This window comes from Gorilla gorilla, chromosome 13, assembly GCF_029281585.2.
Source record: "Gorilla gorilla gorilla isolate KB3781 chromosome 13, NHGRI_mGorGor1-v2.1_pri, whole genome shotgun sequence".
Taxonomy (NCBI): domain Eukaryota; kingdom Metazoa; phylum Chordata; class Mammalia; order Primates; family Hominidae; genus Gorilla; species Gorilla gorilla.
The window spans coordinates 132,130,006-132,157,992 of NC_073237.2; the positions used below are offsets into that span (position 1 = coordinate 132,130,006).

Consider the following 27,987-nt stretch of genomic DNA (forward strand, 5'->3'; position numbering starts at 1 on the left):
GTATCCTATCCAATATCGGGGACGTGCTTATACTGAAGACAATTATTTTCCATCTGACATTGAAACCTCACCAGGTGTGTCATGTATTTCATTGGGATCCCTAGCTCCGGCTGGGTCGGCTGGGCTGCCCCGAGAGGCCCAACCTGAAGGCCCCGGCCACCCACCTGGATTGGAGCTTCCTCCGCCCAGGCAGAGCCTGGGCTCCTGCAGGCACAGATAGGCCCCCCACCACTGGCTTCGAGGATGACCCTGAACCTTCCCTCTAGCAGACAACAGATCTGACAGGGTCTTCCCCCCATGAGAGGGGGTGCCCCTGGGCTCCCCCATGTGATCCTGAGGGTAATCTTGGTGGAAGCAGCGCTGGGGCCTGTCCCTGCCCGCCCCCCAGGAGGCAACTGCGTGGGGGTGGCGTGTGATGGACACATGACAAACCCAGCCCAGGATCCCTTGGTGGCTCAATGGCCCAACCGCCTCCCTACACAGACAGGAAAACGGAGTCCTCAGAAGGGCGGGGCCTGTCAAGGGCCACACAGCTGCCGGGGGGGACCTCAGAAGGAGGGGTCTGTGGAGAGTACTCCAGGTCACCTATAGTGTTTGAACAGGGCCTTCGAAAGATTCCTGTCCTCCCAGAACCCCAGAATGTGGCTTATGTAGAAACACGGTCTTTGCAGATGTGATTAGTTGAGGATCTCAAGGTGAGGCCATTCTGGACCGAGGGGCTCAGATCCAGTGACTTATACGAAGAGAAGTAACAAACCCAGAGACACAGAGAAGAAGCCACGCCGGGACAGACGCAGAGATCAGAGCGACGCTGCCACGAGCCCAGGGCCACCAGGAGCTGGAGACGGCGGAGGACCTGCTACGCTTGCGGGGGAGGGTGGACCTGCCAACACCAGGATTTTGGATTCTGGTCTCCAGAACGGAGAGAAGAGACCTCTGTAGTTTTGGGCACTCAGTTTGTGGTATTGAGCCCCAGGACACCCGTGCACACATGAGAGGGTGCAGGGGTCACTCTGGGACAGCATCAAAGCCGGGGGGTCCCAGGGGCCACTAAGGAGGTTCCCACGTGGAGCTGTGGCTGCCCTTGCTGGGTTTGGGACCCTCAGCCAGGTCCAGGCGGACAGAGTCTGTTTCCAGCACAGCCCCGTCCTTTTGCTGGGCGGTTTGCCTGGGCGTGTCCTAAGTTGATTGAATGTATGCTGGAAAGCAGAAATGCCGGAAAAGAGGCCCCTCCCACCCGCCCTGGGAGCCCAGGTCTGGCAGGAGGAACCACCTGGACGATAGGGGTCTGGGGAGGAAGAGGGGTTGGTGGGCAGCAGCCTCCCCAGCCACCACCCAGGAGCCACGGCTGTGGGGGCTCGGAGTGGCCACCCCACCCAGGAGGAGGGGCCTGTCAGGGCAAGAGACCGCCACATCCTCCCCTGACCTTGATCCACAGAAGGGCCGGCAAAGGACTGGGGAAAGGCCTGCAGTCGTGGGGGCAGGGGGATGAGGGGAGGGGACAGGAGGAGCCAGGGCGCTGTCTGGGCTGGGGGCTGGGCTGGGGCAGGGGCAGCTGAGGGCCTGCGGTGGATGCCCCCAGCCCCTCTCCACAGCACTACGTGGCACAGGGCCAGCAGCCCCCAGGGGAGACTCCCGGCCTGCAGGGCCCTCTGGAGCCTCCCTGGGTCTCGGATCCCTTCCAGGGACCTGGATGAGGCCGGACCCCCAGGGACAGAAGTCCCCCTGGGAGCAAAGCCGGCCCAGGCTCGGGTGGCCTGAGCTGAGAGCTCAGAGCTCCCCCTGGCTTCTGTGGCTCGCCATGTGGCCAGGGCCGCATCTTCACCCCCACCCCGTTCCAAGCCTCAGTGGGTCCCTTGGTAGGTAGAACCTGTTGGGAGGGTAAAGCGAGGCACCCCAGGTAAGCCAAGTTCTGCTACGGACGGGGCCCCTTGTAGACCCAGATCAGACTCTGCCAAGGCCTCGCCCTACTCCCGCCCCCAACCTGATGATTAGCTAATTAATTCTGTCTCTCCCTCCCTCTCTCTCTCCTTCCCTCTCTCTCTACCTCTCTCCCTCCCTCTCTCTCTCTCACTCTCTACCTCTCCCTCCCTCTCTCCCTCTCTCTCTCTTCCTCTCTCTCCCTCTGTCTTTCCTATTCTCTCTCTCTCTCCCTCTCTTTCCCATTCTCTCACTCTCTCCCTGTCTCTCTCCCTCCCTCTCCCTCTCTCTTTCCCATTCTCTCTCCCTCTCTCCCTCTTTCCCATTCTCTGTCTCTCCCTCTCTCTCTCTTCCTCTCTCCCTCCCTTTCCCTCTCTCTTTCCTATTCTCCCTCCCTCTCCCTCTCTTTCCCATTCTCTCTCTCTCTCCCTCTCTCCCTCTCTTTCCCATTTTCTCTCTCTCCCTCTCCATCTCTCTCCCTCTCTCCCCCCTTCTCTCCCCCCTCTCCCTCCCTCTCTCCCTCTTTCCCCTTCTCTCCCCCCTCTCCCTCCCTCCCTCTCTCCCTCTCTCTACCTCTCTCTCCCTCCCTCTTCCTCTCTCCCTCCCTTTCTCCCTCTCCCTCCCCCCCTCTTTCTCCCTCTCTCTTTCCCATTCTCTCTCCCCCTCTCTCTCCCTCTCCCTCTCTCCCTCTCTCTACCTCTCTCTCCCTCCCTCTCCCTCCCCCCCTTTCTCCCTCTCTCTTTCCCATTCTCTCTCCCTCTCCCTCTCTCTCTTTCCCATTCTCTCTCCCCCTCTCTCTCCCTCTCCCTCTCTCCCTCTACCTCTCTCTCCCTCCCTCTCCCTCTCCCTCCCCCCCTTTCTCCCTCTCTCTCCCATTCTCTCTCCCCCTCTCTCTCCCTCTCCCTCTCTCCCTCTCTCTCCCCCTCTCTCTCCCTCTCCCTCTCTCCCTCTTTCCCATTCTCTCTCTCCCCCTCTCTCTCTCCCTCTTTCTCCCTCTTTCCCATTCTCTCTCTCTCCCTCTCCCTCTCTCTCCCTCTCTCTCCCCCCTCTCCCTCTCTCTCCCTCTCTCTTTCTGTCTCTCCCTCTCTCTCTGTCAGTTTCCCCACTCTCTGCAGGGTCCCCTCCACAGTGATTAGTCAAGGCCCAGCCCGAGGGGCCTGGGAATGGGGAGGGGGAGCCCAGCCGTGTGTCACCTTTGGGAGAGGAGGACCCCTTCCATGCCTGGTGGTACTGTCGTGCCTTTGAAGGGAGGTGTGGCACCAGGCCGGGCGGTGTCCCCCATGCCAAAGGCCACTCCGCATCCCGGCCCCCGGCCCCTGGGTACTGCTCCTCCAGCCCCCACTCGCTGGCCTGGATTCTCTGGACAGAGGTGGGGCCCACAGGGGAGCAAAGGGCCATCCAGAGAGCGTGGGTCCGCGCCAGGGCCCTTCTCAGACCAGCCGAAGGATGACCATCCTGACTGACCGTCCCAATCTGCAGCCTGGGACTGGGACCTGCTGTGCAGGGCTCTAAAAAGGCGAGTGAGGGAAAGATGTTGCAGCGGGGAGGCCATCCTGGCCCAAAACGCAGTCACAAGGTCCTTGCGGCAAAGAGGGTTAAAGTGGCAACATTTGTGTTGTGCATATTTACTACAAAAACAAGCTTGCCTTAAGAAAACTCAAAAAAGAAAAAGAAGATTAACACAGGCAGAAGGAGATGGCCGTGTGAAGGCGGGGGCAGAGACTAGAGTGATGTGGCCACCGCCGAGGGGTGCCTGGAGTCCCCAGAAGTTGGAGGAGACAGGAAGGACCTTCCCTAGGGCCTCCAAGGAAGCGTAGCCTTGTGACACTGGACTTCAGCCCAGGGACACTGATGTCCAACTCTGGCCTCCAGAACTGTTGCTTCAAGCCCCCCGCTGTGGTACTTTGTTATGGCAGCCCCAGGACACCCCTACACCAGGAAATCGCATAATTGTTTGCAGGGAGAACATCGGGGCAGATTCACCTGGTTTCTATGTGGGGCAGAAAAGAGCCAGCGGCCAAGCCACCCCCAGGCCCCTCCTTGGGAAATGAGACCCCCATAGCCTCACTGCAGACGTAGCAGCCACCCACGGCCTGCCTGGGAAAAGCCCAGATTTCAGGAGGCCCTGATTAGGTCTCCCAAGACTCACGCCCTGTTCCGGGGGAACAGGAAAGGGGAGGCATCTCCCCAGAACTCAGGGAGGCCAAGGCCATGCCCACGGAGGGGCAGAGAGCCGGGGGCCAGAGAGTGAGGGCCGCAGCCACGGGCTGGGAAGGGGAGAGGGCCGGGCAGGGGTCCTGGGAGAGGGGCAGCCCAAGCCCAGCTTGGAGAGACATCTCCCCAGCAGCCCCGGCATGTGCTCAGCAGCTGGTGAGCTCAATCCAGGAGTGTTTTGTCGGGTCTGGTTATGATGATTCACACACCCCTTTTTAATCTGGAACAGCTCCCACCAGGCAGGTCCCCCAGGATTTCCCACCCTACCCCCGGGATTGTGAATCTGAGACATCACACCACGATTGTCACGTGACATGGTGTTCGGGATTGAACTGTGTCCCCCAAGATTTATATATCAAAGCCCCAACCCATGGTACCTTAGAATATGACTGTCTTTGGAAATTGGTTCTTTAGAGGTAATTAAGGTGAAATGAGGTCATTCGGTTGGGCCCTAATTCAGTAGGACTAAGGCCTCTTTATACAAAGGAGGAATGGGGAGACAGGTATACACAGGAGATATAATTAAGTTCACTGATCAGTTGAATTTGAATTAATCAAAGGGCGATTATCCGAGTGGGCTGCGTCTACTCACACGTGCCCTCTGAAAGCAGCGTTTCCTCTGGCTGGCAGTGGAAGAGGTGAAGTGACTGGAGGCAGCAGGGAACTGAACACATCCATACTTGCTTTAGAGATAAGGGCATACGCCAAGGAAGGAGGTGGCCCTGGGGAGCTGAGAGCAACCCCCTGCCAGCGGCCAGCAAGAAAGGGGATCCTCTGTCCCACAGTGCAGGAGGGGATTCCGCAAATGGCGGGAATGAGCCTGGGAGCAGATTCCTGCTGGGCTCCAGATGCGGGCCCAGCCCTGCGGACGCCTCAGTCTCAGCCTCATGGGACCCTCTGCAGAAAACCAAGCTCAGCTGTGCGCGGACTTCTACCCTACAGAACTGAGAAGTGATAAGTGGGTGCTGCTGTGAGCTTCCAGGCTGGTGGTGGTTCATTACGCAACAGAGGTAGCACGTACACCAGGCCTCTCGTCCTGCAGAAGTTTCCATCGTCTGCACGTGTCCGGTGGCCTCTCTGTGGGTGGTTCAGCTTGTTCTTCTGCCTCCAGTATTTTTTGCAAAGTGGAAGTTGGGTCTGCAGGCCTGCTGGACAGAGCTTACTTGATCGAGGCTTGAAAATGTTGCACGTGCCCTTGGTGTCTGCGTGTGGCCTCAGGTCCTAGTTGCCCCTGTCAAAGATGTGCCCAATGGACCTGCTGGGGCCAGCCCAACCCCACCACTGGGCAGGTACTTCCCCCTGGTCGCCTCAAGGTGGCCTGTGGCTTTACGAGCACCCAGTGTCCCGTCTGTGGCTCTTGGCCCCCTCTGAAGGCCCTTCCCAAGCCTGTCCTTCCACTGGGACCTGGGAGGTACAGGCTGCCTTTTTCTCTTCCTTCCTCCATCAGCGTTACCCACATTCTCCTCTGCACTGTGCTGATCCTTCATCCATGGGAGCTGTGCACCCCCAAATATAATTCCTGCTGGAAACACCCTCGACCCTTTCTCTTTAATGACAGATTTTCACAGTAAGGCAGTGTTGAATTGCAGCCTCTAGTGGTGACAACAAGGAAAGGGGTTCCCTGGACTCCCCCTTCGGAGCATCAGGTGTGGACCCATGGAGTTCCGTGGACCTGCCGTGTGTGGTGGGCCAAATAATGCTCCCCTGAAGATGTCCATGTCCTGATCCCAGAAACCCGTGACTATGTAATCATGCGTGGCGAGGGGAACCACACGTGGCGAGGGGGATTAGCAGATATGATTAAGTGGAGGGCCTTGAAGATGGGTAATTATCGTGGGTGATCTGGGTGAGCCAAGATCATCACAGATTCCTAGGGGAGGGAGGCAGAGGCTCAGAGTCGCTGGAGGAGATGAGCAGGGGAAGCAAGGACAGGAGCGATGGGAGGAGGGGCCCGGCCGGGGAGGGTGGTGGTCACCGGAAGCTGGAAGAGGCAAGGAAATGGACCCCTCCCTGGGACTCCAGAAGGAGCCAGCCCTGCCGGCACTTCGGGCTTGGGATTTCTGACCTCCGGGATGGTGTGCTTAAAACACTCGTGTTGGCCGGGTACGGTGGCTCACACCTGAAATCTCAGCACTTTGGGAGGCCAAGGCAGGCAGATCTCTCGAGCTCAGGAGTTCCAGACCAGCCTGGGCAACATGGCAAAACCCGTCTCTACAAAAAATACAAAACTTAGCCGAGCGTGGTGGTGCATGCCTGTAGTCCCAGCTACTTGGGAAGCTGAGGCATGAGGATCACTTGAGCCCAGGAGGTCCAGGCTGCAGTGAGCTATGTTCATGCCACTGCACTCCAGCCTGGGCAACAAAGTGAGATCCTGTCTCAAGGTAAAAAAAAAAAAAAAGTGTGGTTTAGCAATTGAATTTGTGGTCATTTGTAACCACAGCAGCAGGAAGCCCACACGCCATGTTTGAATCATTGTCTCCTCTGAGATCCCACCGCCTCCACTTTGGCCAATGGGAGCCCTTCCCACTGGCTTCCGTACCCTTGGACATGACCCCATTCCTCTTTGCAACTTCCTTGTTCTCTAGCAAAACTAGATTTTCCACACTCTGGAACCTTCCCTGCCCTGAGTCAGTCATTCTCTGGGGAGGGGTCTTTCAGCGCGGCTCGCGTTAGAATCTCAGTCGCCTGGCGCGTCTTCATTTTGGATCACAGTGTCCTGCATACCCACAATATTACTAATTTTATCATTGCTTTTACTCCACCAAGGTTTAAATGCTTACCTGTTCTATAACCATATTTTGTGTAATTCTCTAACGCTCTGTAGCCACCTCACTGGGCTTCCCGCTGCCCACCCACCCTCTCATACGGCTTCTTCACGCTGGAATTCTTTCTTTGGCATTTCTTTTAGCAGCTTCATTTCATGTTTGAGGTGGCTGTGGTTGTTTTTCTCCCAACAAGGGCGTGTGCATTTGTGCCGCGTTCTCTCACGTTCCTTTGCGTTGGAGGACATCGCCCCTGTGTCTCTAGACTCGAGTGACATTTTGGCTGGGTATAATAGTCCTAGACCTCATTTTTTCCCGTTAGAACTTGATCAGCATGGGACCGTCATCCTCTGGTGCTTAGTTCACTGCAGAAAATCTGCAGCCAGCTCACTTCACCCCCTTCGTAGTGACTCGCTGGTTCTGTCTTGTGCACCTGCAGAATCTTCTTTACCCTCAGCTGAGGAGGTGGAGTAGGAGCCATATCTGGATGGAATGCATCGTGTGTCTTGTTTTCCTGGGATTCCGTGCACAGTTCTTTCTTTGCTTCATCATCACATATCTAAATACTTTTAAAATATGCATATATATATAGAGAGAGAGAGAGAAAGAGAGAGAGGGAGAGAGAGAGAGAGATGGAGTCTCACTCTGTCATCCAGGCTGGAGTGCAGTGGCGTGATATTTCAGCTCACTGCAACCTCCGCCTCCCGGGTTCAAGAGATTCTCCTGCCTCAGCCTCCCCAGTAGCTGGGATTACAGGTGCCCACCACCACGTCCAGCTAATTTTTGTATTTTTAGTAGAGATGGGGTTTCACCGTGTTGGTTAGGCTGGTGTTGAACTCCTGACCTCAGGTGATCTGCCCGCCTCAGCCTCCCAAAGTGCTGGGATTACAGGCATGAGCCACCGCACCTGGCTTCAAATATATTTTAAATACCAAAAACTAGTTGAGGCTTCTACCCACGGGTAGAAGCAATCCTCAAGTGGAAGTGTCCTCACCCTTCCTCCGGTGCCTGGATCTTGTTGTGCCTTTGCTGTGCTGGTCAGAGCCAGCCATCTGTGTCTATAATCCGATTTCAGCCATGCCTCTCCTGTTCCTCCTGGCTTGGGTTCATTGAGTCATAAGTGTATGGTGTGTGGGCTCTCTGCTTGCTTCTGGAGTTCTGTGGTCTCCCCCTCTGCCACTGGCTGCTGAGATGAACGGGCTCATCTCATCTTTGGGTGTGGCTTCCATTGCACCTTGTCCTTATCAAGTTGACCCAGTGCCCAAATTCCTCCTGGGGAACTTCCTTCTTCTCTGGGTTTTGTTTTATTGTTGGCCGGGTTCTTTGTCTGCTGAAGTCCAGTCTCTCTCTCTCTCTCTCTCATTCTCTCTCTCTTCTCTTTTTTCTCCTTTCCTTCCTTTCCTTCTTCCTTCCCTCCTTCCTGGGGCTCCATGCCCTTCTCCCGCTGGGGGCAATCAAGAGGTCTCACCTCAGTCCAAGGGTCAGCCCTGGTGTCTCCCCAGCCAGACAGTGACCAAAGTCAGGACACACCCCCTGGTTGCCTCCTGATGGGGGCTAAGGGTGAGGATTCTGGCACTCCCAGTTTGGACTCAGAATACAGGAGCAGTGTGGGGAGCAGCACTGCCTGTACCTCCTCTGTGACTCCCCTGGACACCCTCCAGGAGGTCTGTGATGCTGACCTGCCCTCTCCTTGTCGGCTCTGAGTCATTCATCTCCAGTTCTTACTATGCTTGTTCGTTGTCCTGGGTTGGTGCAGCCCTCATACCTGCCTCCGCACCTGCCCCCACACCTGCCTTCACACCTGCCCCCACAACTGCCCCCCATACCTGCCCCTGCACCTGCCCCCACAACTGCCCTCACACCTGCCCCCACACCTGCCCCCACACCTGCCCCCACACCTGCCCTCACACCTGCCCCCACACCTGCCCCCACACCTGCCCCCACACCTGCCCTCACACCTGCCCCCACACCTGCCCTCACACCTGCCCCCACACCTGCCCTCACACCTGCCCCCACACCTGCCCTCACACCTGCCCTCACACCTGCCCCCACACTTGCCTTCACACCTGCCCCCACAACTGCCCCCCATACCTGCCCCTGTACCTGCCCCCACACCTGCCCTCACACCTGCCCCCACACCTGCCCTCACACCTGCCCTCACACCTGCCCCCCACACCTGCCCCAACACCTGCCCCCACACCTGCCCCCACACCTGCCCTCACACCTGCCCCCACACCTGCCCTCACACCTGCCCCCACACCTGCCCTCACACCTGCCCTCACACTTGCCCCCACACCTGCCCCCACACCTGCCCTCACACCTGCCCCCACACTTGCCTTCGCACCTGCCCCCACAACTGCCCCCCATACCTGCCCCTGCACCTGCCCCCACACCTGCCCTCACACCTGCCCTCACACCTGCCCCCACACCTGCCCTCACACCTGCCCTCACACCTGCCCCCACACTTGCCTTCACACCTGCCCCCACAACTGCCCCCCATACCTGCCCCTGCACCTGCCCCCACACCTGCCCTCACACCTGCCCCCACACCTGCCTTTGCACCTGCCCCCACACCTGCCCTCACATCTGTAAATGTCACACTGCCCAGCCCTGCACTCCTCTCCCACTTGGCCAGTTTCAGGCTGCACCACTCCACCGAGGTGACCCCAGCTAGTTTGGGGCTTCAGATCCCACTGCTGAGCCGGAGACCCAGATGGGTCTCAGACTGACAGTCTCAGACTGGCAGCCCCCCATAGCACCAGGCGTGGGTGCCCACCCACGAGATGTCACCTGGCAGGCACTTTGAGAATGTCCAGAATGGGTGTCATAATCCACCCCCCGCCTGCTCCTTTTGTCTTCCCCATCTTGGGGTGTCACCACCTGCCTGTTCCCTCCCCCCAGCCTGGGCACTGTCCCTCCCCCGAGTCCTTCAGAAAGTCTAGCCAGTGCCACCTTCAAAACACACCTTGGGTCCACCTGGTCCCCTGTCCTCTGTCCAGCCCGCAGTCCCACTCAGCTCGCGGTAGGCGAAGCAAGGCCCCACCCTCTCCGCAGGGCTCTTGGAGACACGTTTGAACCACAGCATCTGTGTGCTCCCTAAAAGGGCAGTTGTTATTTTTTCCTGAGTTTCCAGGATGTCTGCCCCTGTGTAGCCATAGGGTCGAGCCTCTCCAGGCTCCATGGGAGCGGAAAGTGCTGGGGACCCTCAAGGCTCATGTGGCTCTGTGGACCCCGAGCCTGGGGCCCCAGCCCACCCTTCCCTCCTTGCCTGGCTCTAGCCATGGGCCCTGCACCCGTCCTGGTGCCCTGAGGCCAGGAAAGGGGGCTTCTGGGACTGCTGCTCGATGCCGAAGGGATTGTCCTTCCCACATGGGAATCATCTCACTGGACTTTCTGTGACAAACGTAGACAGTCATTTCAAAATAAATCAAACTTCAGACGTGGTACAGCAGCAAGTTGCAAAGATCCTCCTCCCCTCCCCCCACCCCAGGCGGCACCTGCTGCAGCCAGCTGTGGGCACTCCATGGACAACACGGCATAGATGTTCTCTTGTCACCTAACTCTCATCCTGTACTTCAAAGGCCACGAGTAAGTGAAGACCCACTGCACTCTCGAAAAGCAGGAACGGAAAAAGTCACAGCACTGCATCATGGAGCAGCCGCCCCGGGTGGGCGCGCGCGTTTGCCTCCTGCGTGAGGCTTCCTCCAGCACTGCGGTGGGCTGTGGGTTCGTTCCCAGGGAATGTGAGCGAGCCGCATCCGCAGCCCAGGCACCCTCCCTCCCAGCTTCCTCCCCGCTCCAGGGTGACCATGTATGGGCAGCCCTGATGTCCATTGGCCCTTTGTGCAGTCATGGCGCGGTGAAGGGTCCTGCAGGCGGCGCCCAGGGGTGGTGCGGGGCTCCGCCTGGTCTGTTTACTCACAGCACAGCAAGGGGCTCACTCAGCAGCGCGCCCAGGAGAAGGGCCCAGCCTCATTCTTTGCAGCCGTTCTAGGGCACTCCACAGGAGGGTTGAAGGGGGCTTCCATCTGCTGGTGCTCCCCAACACCAGGGGCTGGCAGAGGGTGCTCGTGCTTTGCAGGTACAAACAGCACTCTCCCCTGGGGTAGACCCGAGCCACGACAGGCAGCCAGGGCGACATGCATAGGAGCGTGTGCTCAGACCACACACAGTGGCTTTTCAGGGGATTTTCCTTACTCAGCCACATCGGGGAGGGCGCTAGGGCAGGTATCGGGAGCGCCAGTGAGTTGGTCATTTTCTGAGCACGATGGCGGCTCAGCGTTTGGACCCCCAGAGGGAGCAGGGCCCTGTGCCTCAGCCTCCCTCGAGTGGTCCAGCCCTCCCTCAGCATGGGTGCTGAAGAAATGGAAGCCTGTGCTGCCTGTCAGGGACCTGCCGCTGGAGTTTTACCCCCACCCCATCCGTGTTGGCCACCCAGGCCCCTGTGGCACGGGTGCATGGAGGCCTAGTGAGGTCAGAAACCGTCCAGCCAAGGGTGGGGGGATTCAGGGTGGGGGAACAGGCAGCCTGCTCCGGGAGGGCTTCTGGTGTGAGTTTGGGGCGGGCCAGCCCACTCCCTGGAGTTGGTGCTGTCAGGGGGTCCTAGGCCCACCTGCCTCCCACAAGCCTCTGTACTCACTGGGCCCTAGCTGTTGGTTGGGGCACGGTTGGGGGAAGAAATAGAGACAGATCCCTGGCTTGCAAGGACTCCAGGTCTGGGGTCAGAGTGTGGACAAGTCCGGAGGGCTCTGCCACCCGGCACTGCTGAGGACAGGGGTGCATCTGACAGCCTCCTGCCTCTACCGAGCTGGCTTCGGGGCAGCTGGGCCTCCCGGCGCCAACACCTCCCAGCTGTTACCTGCCTGTCACCTGGGCGAGTCACCTGGAGCCGCGTCTGTGACATGGAAGGGAACGGTTACAAAAGCCACATCATGTGAGATGTGCGGGCCCAGCCAGGCATCTGGGGCAGACCAGCGCTGCACACACACAGGTGGGATCTGTGCCCGGTGCCCAGCCTGGCATACAGGCACCATCCCGGAGTGCCCCCGTGGGCTGTGCCCTGACAGCTTTGGAGGTAGGAATTGGGGGGTGAGGACCCTGGTGAGGACAGGCAAACTCAGCCATCACCCCCCTGGCCAGAGTACTACACCCACCCCACACCAGGGCTGGGGGCCAGGGGTGGGCACAGCTTGGGCAGGCCATCCTGAGCGCCAGGCCTGGTCCGCAGGCCGGCTGGAGGACCCTGCCCTGCCAAGCGGGACTCCGGCTCCTTTCCAGCATCTGCCGCCCCGGGTGGGCGCCCAGGGCCACCAGCCCTCGCGGCTGCTCCCCTCCCACCGTGCGCAACTGTCATTGTTACCATTGCTTGGCTTCTGCCAAAGCAGCCGCAGGGCCACCGGGTGCTTGAACCTTCTCCATGGGGCGTCCTGGCGGTGGTTTGAGCCGGGCAGTCCTCCCCGCCCTCCCCAGCCCCCCAGCCCCGGCTCCCGGCCGTTCCACTGCGCGGCGGCGCGGGGAGGGCGCGGCGCGAGCTGAGATGGTTCCGCCCGGCGCCGCCCCCGCCACCCGCCGCCCGCCGCCCGCCGCGCCGAGCGCTCCCGCAGGATGGCGCGGGCCAAGCTGCCGCGCTCGCCGTCCGAGGGCAAGGCGGGCCCGGGGGGCGCCCCAGCCGGCGCCGCAGCCCCCGAGGAGCCGCACGGGCTCAGCCCGCTGCTGCCGGCCCGCGGCGGGGGCTCCGTGGGCAGCGACGTGGGCCAGAGGTAGGGGCGCGCGGGCCTGGGACCCCGCTTGGCAAATCGCGCTTGCATCCTGCTCGGGCTGCGCTGGCTGGGCTGCACCTGCGTTGCCTGCAGCCCGGGGAAGGGGGGAGGCCAGGGTCTCCCCTCCTAAGCCCACCACAGCGCCCTGCTTCCTGCCGTGTCTCCAGCCTTTGAGAGCCTGCGGGACCCCCCACTCCCCCCACTGAGAGGCTGAACACGGCGGGGCTGCAGGTGAGACTGCAGGGGAGGGAGGAAGTGGACCCAGCTCTGTGCCAGGCACTGGGGGCCCCTACCCGAGCCCTGTGCCACAGGAGCCCCAATCTTGTTGGTGCCAGCGCCACTTCGGGGGAGACAGGGCCGGCATCCGTGTCCCCACCCCAGAGGTGAGTGAGGCCGAAGCCTGCACAGCAGGTCGGGGCTGGGACACAGGGCTCAGGCTGCCTGGGGAGCCCCGCTGTGGGGTATGCTTGGGCTGGTGTCTGGTGCCTGTGGCAGGTGGGGTGCAGGTGGCCATCCTCTGGGGATGGTTGGGCAGGTGGAGCAGCGCCTACCCCTCCTCGGCTCTTCCACAAGCTCAGGGTGGGACACAGCACCCCCATTTCACGGATGAGGACACCAAGGCCCCATCTGCAGCAGCAAATTCCTAGCCAGCACCTTTCCCGTGCCAGGAGCCGTTCTAGATGCTGCGGGGGAAATGAGGATGAATCAGACCTGGCCTGGTGTGGGCACATGTCGTGGGCATGGAACCTGTTCCTGGGAGAGAGAGGTGCAGGCCAGGCCGGGACAGAAGAGCCGGGGCCTCCTGGGGGTGCTGGTCCTTCCGGGACGAGCATGGGGAGATGGGCAGGTAGCGGAAGCAGTGAGGGCTGAAGTTTCATCAGGGCTGGGGGGCAGGGCTGGCAGAGCAGGGCCTGGCAGATGGCAGGGCCAAGGGTGCCCAGGAGCCTCTCCTTTGCCCCTCCCACCTGGCCGTGGGCTGTTGGGCCCCTCCCCGCACCCCCATTTCTAGCTCTTCATAGCAGCCCTGGGGGGCACTGCCCAGCTTAGTCCCATTTGCAGAAGAGGCTGTTGAGGCTAAGGTCAAGCGCCTGGCTGCAGCCTCCTGCAGCTAATGGGCAGCCTCCGCCAGGGAGGCGAGCACTGGCCAAGGCCCTGGGGACCACAGTCCCCTCCCCCTCCTCTTCCTGGATGCTGGCGTGGGGGGAAGGGGGAGGGCAGTGATCCTGGAAGCCCTGCTACAGCCAGCCCTCAAGGGGCAGGTTCCTTGCCCCATCCCTGTTCCTGCAGGGCCCATAGGGATAGCAGGTTCTGCCCAGGCTGCGTCTGAGCCCGCAGTGCAGTGCAGCATGGGAGCTGTAGCCTAGGCCCACCTCCTCCAGGAAGCCCTCCCGCATGTTCATCCCAGCCCTGTGGGCTATGCACTGTGCTGACGGTTTCACATGGGTGGCCTCGCTCATCCCCCGGCAGCCCCTAAGGTGCAGAGTCCTTATAGCCTCCTTTTGCAGAGCAGAGGTAATGGAGCTGCTGCCCAGCTGGGGTGAGCAGCCCCTGGGCCTGGAGCATTCACACAACAGGGCTCGTGCTGAGATGAGTAGGGCAGGCTCCCGAGCAGAGGAGGACTTGGTAGGTTTGTTCTTCTGGAGTGTGGATCTCGCAGAAAACACAGGCGAGGCCAGAGCCGAGAGGCAGGTGTGGTCTGCCCCAGGGAGCTGGGGGGTCGCAGTGCCCGCAGCTGCCTCATCCTGCAGGCCTGAGCTGCCTTCATGGGCCAGCCAGGGTCCGGGCTCCCTCAGCCCTCTCAGCCTCTGCCTGTCTCATTGTTGAGAAGACAGTGACGCAGAGGAGAGGTCTCCACTGCCCACCAGGGACTGAGCCACAGGAGGCGTGGGGAGAGGGCGCTTGCTCCTGGTGCCCCTGCCCAGAGCTCCCCTAACACCCTGTGCCCACTCATGGGTGCTGCAGGCTGACGTCTGTCCCTCCTCCCACACAGTCCAGCTCCCCTGACCCTGAGCTCCGGGGGTCTCCTCCTTCCTTCTCATTCCCCTGTGTGAGGCTGGGGAGGGATTGGGAGCTGATTAGACAGCGTGGCCTCAGTGGTGGGGTCAGGAGACCATCACTGCAAAGCTTTTGAGTAAAAGTGCCCAATGGGGGGGCAGGGCCTCTCAGTGAGACCCCGCTGCGTCAGGAGGCCCTGAGCCCCTCTGTGTCCCTACCACCCCTGGACCTAGGCGGCCTTGCCCCTCCCAGCTGGGGCCTCCCAGCCTCATGCCTGACTTAAGGCACCAACACAGCCCCCTCCCCACATCCTCTCTGGGGCCGTTCCCCCAGCCCCATCCTACTCTTCTGGCCCTAGCACTGCATTGGGCAGGGGGCCCATGCTGAGGAGCTCACCTGGACTGCGTGTTCTGCCCCCACACCATCCCTGAGGGAGGTGGGGCACCTCTCTTTGACCCCAGGGAGCAAGCCTGAGGCCCCCACACAGCCTGAGGTCTAGTGTGGTCCAGTTCTCGTGCCGCTGTGCCCAGCACCCCCGTGTCTGTGGCAGCCACAGGCCTGTCAGTCCAGCTGTGGCACACAGAGCCCCGGCCCTGCCCCAAGCCCCTCGCCCTGATGTTCCTTGGCTCAGGAGATGGTCCCCTGAGCCCCCCGACCCCGGACACCCTTGCCAGGACCTCCCTCCCCTGCAGATCCAGACCTTCATGGTTGCCCCTCTCCTCTCCAAGAACCTGGCTGCTCCTCCATGCCCCCCTCACCCCGGGCACACGCCCGGCGCCCCACCCTCTTCATGGTGTTCACACCGGCTCGGCACACCCCTTCCCCTGGGCCTGAAGCCCCCCTTGGAGCTTGCCCCAGATGGCCTCTCTCCCAGGAGGGCCCCTCCTGAGTATGGTCCCGTCACCCCTGAGGTGCCCCCGCCCTCCTCTGGCTTTGCCCCCCTCCGGGCTGCGCATCTTCTTTCCACACAGTGCTCTGCGCTCTTTCTCCCCCACCCTAGAATGCACCTGTTTGAGCGGCTGGTTTATCCTTGACCCAGGAGCGTGCACAGGGAGTGCCCAGCCGCAGGGGTGGGGCTGTGTTCCCAGGCCCTCGGGGGACACCAGGCCCTGTCTTTCAGGGGTGTTTGCTGGGCCCGTACCTCATTTATTGTCTCACAGTCCTGGAGGCTGGAAGTCTGAGCTCAAGATGTGGGCAGGGCTGGTTCCTCCTGAGGCCCCTCCCCTTGGCTTGTAGACACCACCTTCTCCCTGTGTCCTCTCCTGGCCGTCCCGCTGTGTGTGTCTGTGTCCTCATCTCTTCTTATAAGGACACCAGTTTTGTGGGATTAGGGCCCACCCTCATGGCCTCACTTTACCTTAATGACGGCTTTAAAGGCCTCGTCTCCAAACACAGCCACGTGCTGAGATACTGGGGGTCAGGACTTCAGCATGTTAGCTTGGGGGGGACAAAACTCCGCCCGAGATAAGGGGGTGCCTTTGTTGCGTGTGGGACCCTGCCGGGACCTGGCAGCTCTCAGGATGGCTGTGCTCTGGGCATTCCCCAGGTTTAGAACAGAGGCTCCCAAACTCCCCCAAGCAGGGAACCCCCTCTTCCCCGAAGCATCTTATGGGACTTGGGGTTGTGGGGTGCAGAGGGACACCCCACTCTTCCCCCAGTCAGCCCAGAGGGGCTCCTAGAAAGCCCAGAGGGTCCCTCCCTCTCGAGGCTGGCAGCTGAGACTGCTCCTTATGGGCACAAGTCAAGTGGGGATGGCCCCTCCTCACCTGGGCTCCTTCCCGACCCCAGCCCCAGGCTCTGCAGGACACAGCAGGGAAGCAGGGCTAAGCCCAGATCCTTCCACTGACCACTGCTGCCCTAAGCAGGGCTGAGACCCTCTCACGGGAGGGAGGTGACGGCTTCGGGTGCAGGTTCTGTTCGTGTGTTGACATCGAGCCCGGCCATGGGAGGTGGGTGGGCCCAGGGATGAGGCCCTCACCACTTGGTCCCAACAGCTAAGTTAGGGCTGGCAGAGATGCTGAGTGGCACCCAGGCCACCAACCGCTGGGACAGGCGAGCATCAGGGTCCTCCTGGACCACCGTGGGTTTGGATGTTGCAGATAGAGGCCGAGCTTCCTCAGCTCCCCTCCCCTCCCCTCCCACCCCTCACCCTGCAGTTCACTTGGCAGGGTTTGTGCAGCCGACAGACCTTGTTTGCACAGAGCTCCAGTCCTCAGCCGGGTTCTGCACAGGCCAGCAAAGCCCCAGGTCCCTTTGCCCACAGGCCGCTGTCCTCCCCTTGGGAGCCCCTGGGTGGATCCTCTACCCATGTGCTTGATGGCCCCTTCCAAAATCAGCGGGGACGGCTGTCCTGGGCCTCAGGCTGTGGGACGTCTGACAGGTGGTGGCTTTCTCAACACTCAGACAACAGGGCCTTGGGCAGAGTAGATGGGAGGCCCCACGCGCAGCTCAGTAGACACTCAGCTAGGGCTATATCGGGAGATGCAGAGGGACGCGGCCAGGGAGCACTTGGGAGAGAGGACACAGTGGGCCCCAGCAGGGAGGAGCCCAGCCAGGGCCTGGCCACGCCGGACCTGACCCACAGGCCAGGCAGACCTGCTGCCATGGGCTGAGGCACTGCCAGGCTCCTGCCAGCCTCTGACACAGCTGTTGCCCTGGCTCAGAGCTTTGGGCAGCACGAGGGTCCAGCGAGAGGGAACCTGAGCCGGACAAACACGCAGAATCTGCCAGAAGCTCCCAGCAAACCCAAAGATCAGCCCCATCAAGCCTGGGGTTTTGCCTGCTCCGTGTGGAGCTGCTGGCCCGGCCACCATGCCCAGCCAGGACCTCGGCCCTCCCAGGGGTGTGTCCAGCTTCTGCCTCCCCCAGGGACCAGAAGCTGCTAGGGCTAGGGGCACCAGGAGGGCACCTGCCCACCCGGAGGGCCTGGCGTAGGCCGGTGAGCGTGTGCCTGTGACCCCAGGCTGGCTTCCTCCTTCCTGCCTGTGTGGCCTCAGAAGACCATGGTCCTCTCTGAACCTTTGTTTTCTTTTCTGAAAACATGGTTGTTTTGAGGATTAAAAGAGAGAGGTCCCTCTGAAGTCCTTTGAGGAGGAGCTGGTCCAGGACAGGCACATAGTCAGTGAAGGCAAAGACCCTCGGCACTCCCACCCTGCCCAGCCCCCCACCAGGCCGGCCCTCCGGAGCCCTCAGCTCCCATCAGCCTCTCTCTCCGAGTTCCGAATCCAGTGCAGGTTGCAACCACCTTGGTGTCAGCCGCCTGCTGGCCAGTCTGGGACAACTGGGGCCAGGTTGCCTGGGGCCAGGCTGAAGGGGTAGCAGGTGTGTGGCTGCTGGCGTGGTGAAGGGTGGTGTGTCCAGGTCCCCTGAGAGGCATCAGCTCTGAGCCCTGGCTTGTCCTATCGCAGGGAGCCTTGGGGCAGGGCTGGCGGGTGCCTCACCCGCTGGTCTGTGTGTAGGGTTGGGGCAGGGCTGGCGGGTGCCTCACCCGCTGGCCTGTGTGTAGGGTTGGGGCAGGGCTGGCGGGTGCCTCACCCGCTGGCCTGGGTGTAGGGTTGGGGCAGGGCTGGCGGGTGCCTCACCTGCTGGTCTGGGTGTAGGGTTGGGGCAGGGCTGGCGGGTGCCTCACCTGCTGGTCTGCGTGTAGGGTTGGGGAGTGGGACAGCCTCGCAGACCTCGGCATGAAGTGGAGCTCACCGCGCTCGCTTCTGGATGCTGGGGACCACACATGGGGCCTGGGCTGGCTTCGTGCTGAGCAGGGCCAGGGCGAGTGCCCAAAGCATCGTCACCTGCTTGCGTGGCTGAAGGGTGGCCCTGTCCTCGAGTGCGGTTGTCACCCCCCCATCTGGCCCAGGCACAGGAGGGTGCATGCGCGGGGACCCCCAAGCGGGCTGTGCTGCTTTCTCGGGCCCTGAGGGGGCCAGGCTTGGCTCAGTGCCCCCACATGGCTCTGCACATGGGCTGCCTCCCACAGGCACCTCTCCCGTGCCCGGGGGCGCCAAAGGTCCGGGCCCCCCAGAGCCTCCCTGCGTGTCTGTGCCCCGCCTGGTCCCAGAGCCCAGGCTCTCCATCTGTCTACTGCCTTCTCCATCCATCCGTCTATCTGTCTGCTGCCTTCTCCATCCGTCCATCTGTCTGCTGCCTTCTGGTTGATGCCCCTCTGTGTCCCCAGGCTTCCTGTAGAAGATTTCAGCCTGGACTCCTCCCTGTCTCAGTAAGTGCTTTGCAAGGGAGGAACTGTCTTGGTGGCAGACAAGGGCTCTTAGAGGTGTGAGAGCCCTTGTTTCTGGGGGGTCCCCTCAACCCAGCATCCCCTGCAGCTGGGCCAGGGCCACCGGCACCTCCCAGTACCCGCTGGTGCCTCTGGGTCCCAGGTGCTGGGGCTGGAGACAGGACAGTCAGTGTGCCCCCTTGGAGAGGAGCCTGAACTTGGGAAATGGGCTCCCCAGAGGTGGGTGGTCCGCAGCCCCTGCAGTGGTGGCCATGGCCTCAGGAGAGGTGGATGGCAGAGCAGGGGCCCTTGTCATGGTGCCTCCCAGGGACAGGCAGGCAGGCAGCTGCTGGGGCCTGGGCTCTGGCTCAGCCCACCTTGGCTGCCTGTGCCGGTCGAGCTCCCAGGAGCTGGGATGCGCTCTCGGAGGCTGTGCCACTCCCCACTGAGCCGCCGGGGCTCTGCCGGTGGTGCTTCCTGACTTCAGCTAAGATGTAGGTCAAATGGAAGAGGCTTTGAGGCCAGGGCAGCCAGGCCCTGCGCACTCCTGGGAAGCCCCCCGCTGCCATCCACCTTCAGCGCGGTCTCCAGGAGGGGCCCCAGGCTTACTGTTCCATGCACGGCACCAGCAGCAGAAACCACCGAGCACTCAGCACTCACGGCTGCTGAGCATCCAGGGGCTGCCCGGCACCCATGGTGGGACCTATTATTATCCCAAAAGATTCCTGGAGGCTGGGAGGCCAGTGGCCACCACCGGACCTCTATCTTCCCAGCCTGGGGCCCCATGGTGCAGAGGGTGACGGGTGTGAGACAGAAGGCGTGCCCACCACCCAGGGTTCTCCTGGCCCCACCCCAGGCTCCCGAGGAGTCAGGTCTCAGACCTGTGGAGGAAATGGATGCGTCTGCAGCCGAGGCTATAGTGTGTGCCGCCGTGGCACGGTCTGGACACAGCCGATGTTCCTGGACCTTTGGAGGCCCAGCTGGACTCACCCTTCAGCCCTGAGCCAGCCTCACCTGGGCCCCTGGCCAAGCTATGGGGGGGCCCCAGAGGCCCAAGGGTGTCAAAACAGGGACCCCAGGGGGACGGAGCCATGTGTGTGCCCTTTCTGGGCCCTTGGGCCTATCAGATGCTCTGTCCAGGCTCAGAATAGCTGGCCCCAGGGTTGGCAGTGGGCCTGAAGCCTGCCCTTTCTTCCTGCCTGCCTGCCTGGTGCTGGGGGCAGAGGCCTGCGTGGAGCTCCCAGGCACCTGCGTAAGAGCCAGCCGGCACCCAGCCACTGCCAGAGAGAGGCAGCTCGGACCTCGGCCCCATGTGAGTGCAGGGCTATGGTGGGCCCCGAGGCGTGTGCCTGGCAGCCTGGAGCTGGTGTGGAGCTTCCCGGCATGGCCATCTGTGTATGACTACCTGCCAGGAATCCCTGGAAGGCCAGTCCCCCAGCCTGCAGCTGGCCTGCCGGTCAGCAGGGAGAACTGTTGCCGGCCTCTGCCGACCCCATTTGTCACAGGGCGGCCGGCACTTGCCTCAGAGGGTCCCGTCTTGGTGTGGGGGTGGGCACCATGAGAGCCCCTTTGCAGCACAAGGGCCTCCTCAGGCAGAGCAGTGGCGTGAGCCCCTGGGCACAGGCAGGCAGTGGGCATGGGTACACACGGGGCCCAGGCCTGGCTCAACACCAGCCTTGCAGGACTGGGGCAGAGCCGCCACCTGGGGACAGACTCCCCTGCTGCCGCTACAGGGAGCCCCAAGGACCCAGGCCTGGCACTGCCTCTGACCTGCTGAGTGACTGGGGCAAGCGTGGGCCTCGGGGAGCCTCGGGGGGCTACAGCGGGCTTCAGCCGTGTAGGGACGCAGCTGGCCAGGAGCTGCCTGTCCTCACGATGCCAGGGACCAGTTGTTTGCCATGGGCCAGCGCCGCTGACGGCTCTCCCAGGGCCACGGTTTGGCCTGTGGATTCCTCAGGGACCAAGGCCTCACCCCAGGGGGTGCACAAGGGACTGTCTGAGGCTCCCTGCTGCGTCTGGGACCCCCTGGCCAGGCCTGCCCGCACATGCCCGTGAGTCCCACCGGCCCTGCGTCTTGCTCCTGGGCTGTAGGCCGTGGGCAGTGGTGGTCCCTGGTGTGCCCCGTCCTCCCCACCAGCCAAAATGCAGACTGGCAGAGGTCAGATGGGCCCGGCCCCCTGTGGCGAGTGTGTGGCTGTGCCCTGAGCCCGCCTCCCAGGGTGGGGGTCGGGACCCGTGGCCGGAGGTCCGGGAATACAGCACCCGCTGCCGGGTGTGGACTCTGGGAATGGCGATGTTCCCAGACGGATGCTGCCATGAGCTCCCACTTGCTGTTTGCCAGATAAACAAATGAGTGAACTGATGAGTGGATGAGAATGGACACAGGAAGTAGATTCTTCTGCCCCATCCTTGCCTATTGTCCTGGGAGCCTGCGTTCACAGGCAGGTTCTTCCTAGCCCTGCGGGCGGCTCCCCACGGGAGTTCTCGGTCATCTCCCACCTCTCAGGGCGCTCCACCGAGCCCATGCCCAGCTCCTGGGAGCAACTTGCCATGAGCGGGTCCCCTGCTTTCCCACCGGCCGGGCCCTGACAGGAAGCGGAGAGCGTGGCCCCACCCGGGGTCCCGCCTCTGCCCGTGGTCCACACCTGTGGCTTCATAGCCTGGGAGCCACGGTGAGTCGAAGGCCTGCGCTGTCTCTTTTGGCTGACGTGGGTCCTGATGGTTTGAGCAGACGGGTGCTGGCCCCCAGATGAGCACCGGGGCAGCCTCTCAATGGAGCCTGTGAGCAAGGGCGTCGTCCCAAGAGAAGCCTGGGACACAGAGGCCGTTGTTTCTATCTCAGCACAGACAGAGCTCCTCCACCTGTCCGCTGTCCTCGGGACGCCCCGGCAGTTGTTCCCTGTCCTGGTTCCCATTCCCCAGGGAGGAGGCCCAGGCGCTGGCAGGTGGAGGGGAACAGCCGGGCAGAGGAGTGGCAGGGCCCGTGTAGCCTCACAGGGCTCACTGGGTCTCAGCCCTGGGCCTCTGGCTGCCGGGCCAGGAGCATGCTGTGACTCTGAGGAGCTAGCGGAGCCCTCCAGGCTACCTCATGGACCAGAGGTCCATGAACCTCTGCCGCAGCAAGGAGGCTTGGGCCACTCTGGCAGGAACCACCAGGCGGGTCTACCCCAGCCGGGCTGGCCTAGAGCTGACCCCAGCCAGGCCTCTGCAGCCACAGGCTCTCTCCCGGCGAGTCCACACCAGCCAGGTCAGCCTGGAGCTGACCCCAGCCATGCCTCTGCAGCCACAGGCTCTCTCCCGGCAAGTCCACACCAGCCAGGTCGGCCTGGAGCTGACCCCAGCCAGGCCTCTGCAGCCACAGGCTCTCTCCCCAGGTGCCGCTGCGTGACTCGTGAAGATAGATCCCACCAGTCACCTGAAATACACTGCAGGGGAAAATGGATCGTTTTCATCTCCTTTTTGTGGTGGTGCTAGGAGAAGTGGGCGGCCACAGTTCATTAAAAATTAAAAGCAGAGGAGGCTTCATTAATGTCTCTGGCATTGCAGGCTCCAGTTTCTCAGGGAGGCTGCCAGGCCCCAGCGTTTCTCTGCCTCCACGTGGAGGGTGCCGTCTGTGCAGGTGGGCACTCCCCGCTGAGCTCCATGGGGGCTACCCAGATTGGGGCCCACAGCCCCTCGGTGAGGGGACCAGGGTCTGGCTGGGCTCTCTCCCTAAGGGGGGCTCAGTGCTCTGTTTCTGGGGTGCCAGGAGGAGGTCAAGGGGCCTCAAAGAGAAGCTGCTGGGGGCACTAGTCCCAGACCAGCATCCCTCGACCCCACGGTGCCTGGGGAGGAACTTGGCTGTCCGGAAGCCAGTGAGGTCCTGGCAATGGGCAGGGTTGCATTTCTCTGTTTCCTGGCTGTGGAGGCCAAGGGGAGCCCAGGGGGACGCATTGGCTTCGTGGTCTTGCCAGGCAGCTGCAGAGGCCCAAGGCCCAGAGGTCCAGCTGCACCAGGTCCACGGGGAGGTAAAGGGAGGAGCAGGAGCTCCTTGGAGGCCTATGACTGATGGAGGGTTGGGGGTGTGACCGGAGCTGGCTGGGGAGATGGAGCTGGCTGGGTGTTGCCTTGGAGCGGAGTGTGGGGCGATGGTCAGGGCGGAGCTGGGCACCCCCGCCTAGGAGGAGTGGCCAGGCAGGAGCCCCAGGCCCGGAGGGAGGTCAGAGGGAAGAAACATCCTGAGGGCAGAGCTGCAGGACCTGCTGATGGCTCTGGTCTAGGGGAGGGGAGGGTACAGGAGTCTGAGGTTGGTGGGGGATGGTTGGCCTGGTGCCATCAGGAATGGACAATTCTGCCTCGGGGAGTGGGAGCTGGTGGATGCCAGAGGGTAGAATGGGGCTGGACGGCTGCCAGCAGAGCCAGTTGGGAAGTCACCCCAGCGTGGCACTTAATTCCCGGGCTGGGTGGGAGAGAGGCACCTGTGGCCCAGCCCTGGGGTCCCCCAAGGAGAACGGAGCGGAGGGGAGAAAAACAGAGCTCGGGGAGGCCATGCTGAGAGGCCCAGGGAGGAGAGGAGATTCTGGGGTCTGGTCACCGTGAAGGGCATGGTGAGGCTCCTGCCGGAGAGGAGAGGGTGGGAGGTAGTAGGAGCAAGTTGAGGCTTTTGCCATGGAGGGCGGGACAGTGGTGGGGAGGCAGGGAGGGTGGGTTCCTAAGCTCCATGCTTTTAGGACCCGGTGGTCCCTGAGTACCACCGGCAGTGAGGGGAGGAGGGCCTTAGGAGACCCTGGGCTCAGCCCCCGGGGGCAGCTCCCGCCTCAGCCCTGCCTGCCCCCCTGACATGGCCAGACCAGGCCCAGCGCAGCCTGGACCTCCAGCATCCTGTCTGAGCCTCTCATTCAGAGAGAAAGACGGCGGACAGACCCCCCCAAAAGAGACACTTACGCAGGGAGGGGCCTCCCCAGCCAGGGCTCCAGGCACACAGAGGAGAGGCGTGAGGCAGGAGGAGGGGCTGGGGGACACAGCAGAGCTGTCTGCGCTGAGGGGTTGCAGGGCATGATGGGGCACTCTGGGGGCAGACTGACCCCCCATTAGCACTGGTTCAGACGCCACTGGTCTGTGGGAGGCTTGTCCCACTGCCTGGCCCCAGAAGCCCTGAGTATGCCCGGTGGGGTGAGAAGCCTGCCCCCAGGACTTGGCCTGAGCCTCCTCTTCAGCATGGGGCAAGGGCACCCAGAGCCACACGCCTCTTCCTGGACCCTGGACCCTTATTTCATTTATTTATTTATTATTCATTTTTGAGACAGGGCCTCGCTCTGTCACCTAGGCTAGGGTGCAGTGGCGTGTTGACGGCTCACTTCAGCCTCAAACTCCTAAGTTCAAACGATTCTCCTGCCTCAGCCTCCCGAGAAGCTGGGACTACAGGCACGTGCCGCCATGCCTGGCTATTTTTTATTGAGACGGGGGTCTTACTATGTTGTCTAGGCTGGTCTCAAACTCCCGGCCTCAAGCGATCCTCCCACCTCTGCCTCCCAAGGTCCTGGGATTATGGGCATGAGCCACTGTGACCGGCCCCTGGCCCCTTCTTGAGCTCTGTAACCAGCAGAGGCCACTGTGGCCACTGGGGCAGATCAAGGCAGGTGCTGGGACTCTACCAAGGCCCCTCCCGCCCGCCCCACAGCAGCCCCACCACGAAGGCTGCTGCACACACCTGGTCCACATCACTTACCTTGAGTGTTGTGAGCTTTGGGAAACATCAAATATTTTATTCACTTTTGGAGATGTTGGAGTCACCAGCCCCAGGCCAGGCAGTGACATCAAATTCTCAGATTCGATTGATAGGAGCCAGTGCCTGCTCAGAGGGGAGGTGAGGCTCACAGCCCACCCACTGGGTGTCCCAGCCTCCTGCCCTTGTGGACGGTGACAAGGAAGGGGTTGAGGCAGGAACAGGGGTTGGGCTGGTGCTTACCTCCCCCCACCTCTGGACAGCTGCCCTGGGACCTCTGCTTGAATGCTGCCTCCTCCACGCAGCCGTCCAGGATCTTTCCAGGCAGCACAAGTCTTCCTCCAGGCTCCCCTGTCTGTCTGCCCTACTGTGTTGTGGCCCTCGCACTGCACTGGGCAGGGGGCCCATGCTGAGGAGCTCACTGGACTGCGTGTTCTGCCCCCACACCATCCCTGAGGGAGGCGGGGCACCTCTCTGTGACCCCAGGGAGCAAGGCCAGGCACCGGAGGCAGCACCGGAGGGCTAAGGCAGCCGACTGATAGGAGCAGACGTCATGGAGGGCACAGCGGCCATGGCTGGGAGCAGCCGAGGGTCCCATGGAGGACAGCCCAGCACCCCAGAGCACGGGCCGTTTAGGGGGACATGTGCTCCCCCTTCCCAGAGACGGCCATGCCTGCTGCAGGAACCCTGGCTCTGGGTCTTGCTCCTGTCTGTCCTGCAGGCTGGCAGCATTGGAGTTTTCCTCTCAGGGGATCATTAAACCCTGGCCTAGCCTGGCCCGCATCCCAGCACAGCCGGGCACAGGAGACCCTGCGTCCAAGGCTGGGGCAGTGGGGGGCAGCAGCCGTCCACCCCCAGGCTCCATCCTACTCTTGGTGGCCAGCCTGGGTCATGCAGGTGGCCACGGTAGGTGAGCCACGCAATCTCCCCACCCCACCTCACCCCACCTGCCACCCCCGGCAACTGGCACACTGTGGTCTCTTCTCAGGACCACCGGGGCCTGGTTGGAGGCCAGAGGGCTGGGTGGTAGGCCCCATGAGCAGTGGTGTGCATGGGGGTTGAGGGGTGTCTGGGAACCAGTGGCTGGGGCCATAGGTGAGCCTGAGGGAAGGGGAGCGGCGCTGGCTGGAGGGGCCCCACAGCTGGCCTGCGAGGTGGGTGCAGGGATGACCACTTCCCACCAGCCCATCTTCCCTGACAGCCCTTGAGGCTGCAGTGGCCCATAGCCTTGGAGCACAGCCACCAGTGGCCTCCAGACACAGCAGCTGACCATCAGCTGTGGACATCCTATATGACACAGGTCCTACGGCATGTTCTGAGCACTTGCAGTGTCCTGAGCACCATGCCCAGGGCCATATGGGCAACTTTACCTCCTGGCAGGTGCCCTGCACCCACGGAGGCTTGGGCGAGGGTGTGTGGAGTGAGTGCCGCACCCTGAGCCCCAACAGGGCAGCCTGGAGGGCCCAGACTCACAGCAGCGAGTGCCCAGGGGTGTGGGGAGGAATCTTCAGAGGAGCCGAGGCTGGGTCGGCTGTCTGCTGGGTGTGACGGACCCCAGGGCCCTCCCGGGTCTCGGGTGGAGGCAGTGGCCCTGCTGGGCCCTGACTTCTCAACTCCTGCAGTTGGAAAGTTGGAAGAAGTCAGTCAGGTTGGGGCTCCCAGCGTGTCCCCAGCCTGAGTCCCCACTGGCCCTGAGCCTCCATGCCCCTCTCTGCTTCTTCAGGGTCCAGGTGGAGTTCTACGTCAACGAGAACACCTTCAAGGAGCGGCTCAAGCTGTTCTTCATCAAAAACCAAAGATCGAGTGAGTGGGGTGCCTGGAGGGCCACTCCCATGCAGGGAGGTGTTGAGGGCGCCGGGAGCAAGCCTGGCGATGGCGAAGGCTGGGGCTGTGAGCTCAGGGAGGAGTCCATGGGGTGGGAGCCACCTGAGTGCTGCGGGGGCATTTGGAAGCAGGGTGGGGGTGGGTCTGCATGGTGAGTGGGGCACAGGGTAGCCCCCTCTTAGCTTCACACTGTCTGAGACCAGGGCCTCTCCAGCAGGACCTGTGGGGACACCGTCCTGCCTGCTGGACACCAGGCTGGGTGGGGCAGGACCATCCATAGGTGCCAGCAAGGTCTCCCCTGTGGCTTCGCCCTGACTCCCACCCCTCCATACAGCCCCACCCTCCCCAACAGCTCCCTGCCCCGTTCCCAGCCAGAGCTTGGCATCATGCCCCCCTCAGGGATGCAGGGGAGGACTTGGGGGGTTTCCCCAGGGGCTCCACATTCACCTGCCTGCTCCCCAATCCCCATCCTGTCCTCCAAGAAGTGGAGTGGCCTCTAGAAATCCCCTGCACCCCAAATTCAGGCACCTGTAAGGTGGGGCCAGGGACAGAGCCTCTTGGAGGCTGACCCGAGAGCATCAGCCCCCAAACAACGCAGGGCACACAGAGCTCTGCGTGCAGCCCGGGTGTGGGAGGGGAGCCCAGCTGGGGCCATCCAGAGAGCCCAGCCAGACCCGGGTGCAGGCCCTGCTCCCCGAAGCCCAGGACTGGGTCAGAGCCCTGAGGCCACTGCCCTCCCCGCAGGCCTGAGGATCCGGCTGTTCAACTTCTCCCTGAAGCTGCTCACCTGCCTGCTCTACATCGTGCGCGTCCTGCTCGACGACCCGGCCCTGGGCATCGGATGGTGGGCCACGTGCGCGGCCGGGGGAGGGGTCCCGGGTCCCAGGGCTGAGCCTTCCCACTGGGCCGTTACAGAAGCTGATGGCGTCCCTGGGGGAGCCCCTGTGCCTGGGGCCTTGGGGAGTCCTTCCTTCCCCAGTGCCTGTCCCAGGATGGAAAAAGCCAAGGACTCGGTGCCCAGACTCCCGCAGACGGCTCAGCGTAGGGAGAAGGGTCCCCATCGTAGACTTCCAGCTGTGCCCTTAGCTACTAGTGGACCCAGAAGGTCCCCGGAAAGGCTGGAGCATCTAGGAAGTCCCTCCCTGCCCCCACAAGTGTCTCTGTGCTCACTTGAGCTTCTGCAGGTCAGGGAAGGGGGCGCCCAGTCCCCCTGGGGAAAGCCCCTACCTGTTTCTGGGGGTGTCTTCTACCCCTCCTGGGTCCCAAGGAGTCCCCTCCCCAGGGCCCATCGTCCTGGGGCCTACGCTCCAGGGACTTCTGGGAGAGGTGCTGGGGGCAGCGATCTGCACCGTCAGGTCTTTACCAGCCTCGCAGCAGCCGCCATGAGGGTGGGTGGGAACTTGCTCTCTCTGAGTCCTGTTCTGTCTCCTTCTGCTGTTGCTGCTTCGAGAAGTGGCAGCTGCTGGGGCCTACTCTGTGCCCAGGGTGCCTTGGCAACTCCTGCTCACCTCTGTGTGGGTCCCAGGGGACATCAGCAGGGCCCGCGGCCCTCGGTGCCAGACTGTCCTGAGTCATGTCTTTGGGGACCAGCCCCCAACC

At 62.3% G+C, this 27,987-nt stretch overlaps 1 protein-coding gene across 4 annotated transcripts in view; it reads left to right on the forward strand.

Moving 5' to 3' along the window:
* The window catches only part of KCNT1 (potassium sodium-activated channel subfamily T member 1), a 95,146-nt gene that overhangs the window by 23,126 nt on the left and 44,033 nt on the right, over positions 1 to 27,987 (forward strand). For 2 of the 4 annotated variants that reach the window (XM_063696866.1, XM_031014420.3), the window contains exons 3-4: positions 26,288 to 26,367; positions 27,133 to 27,232. In XM_063696866.1, coding sequence (XP_063552936.1) covers positions 26,288 to 26,367; positions 27,133 to 27,232 — 180 coding nt within the window. Of the gene's footprint in view, positions 1 to 12,451; positions 12,656 to 18,821; positions 18,864 to 26,287; positions 26,368 to 27,132; positions 27,233 to 27,987 lie in introns of those variants that run through there. The other 2 variants (XM_019034038.4, XM_055349850.2) reach the window with 2 other exon arrangements.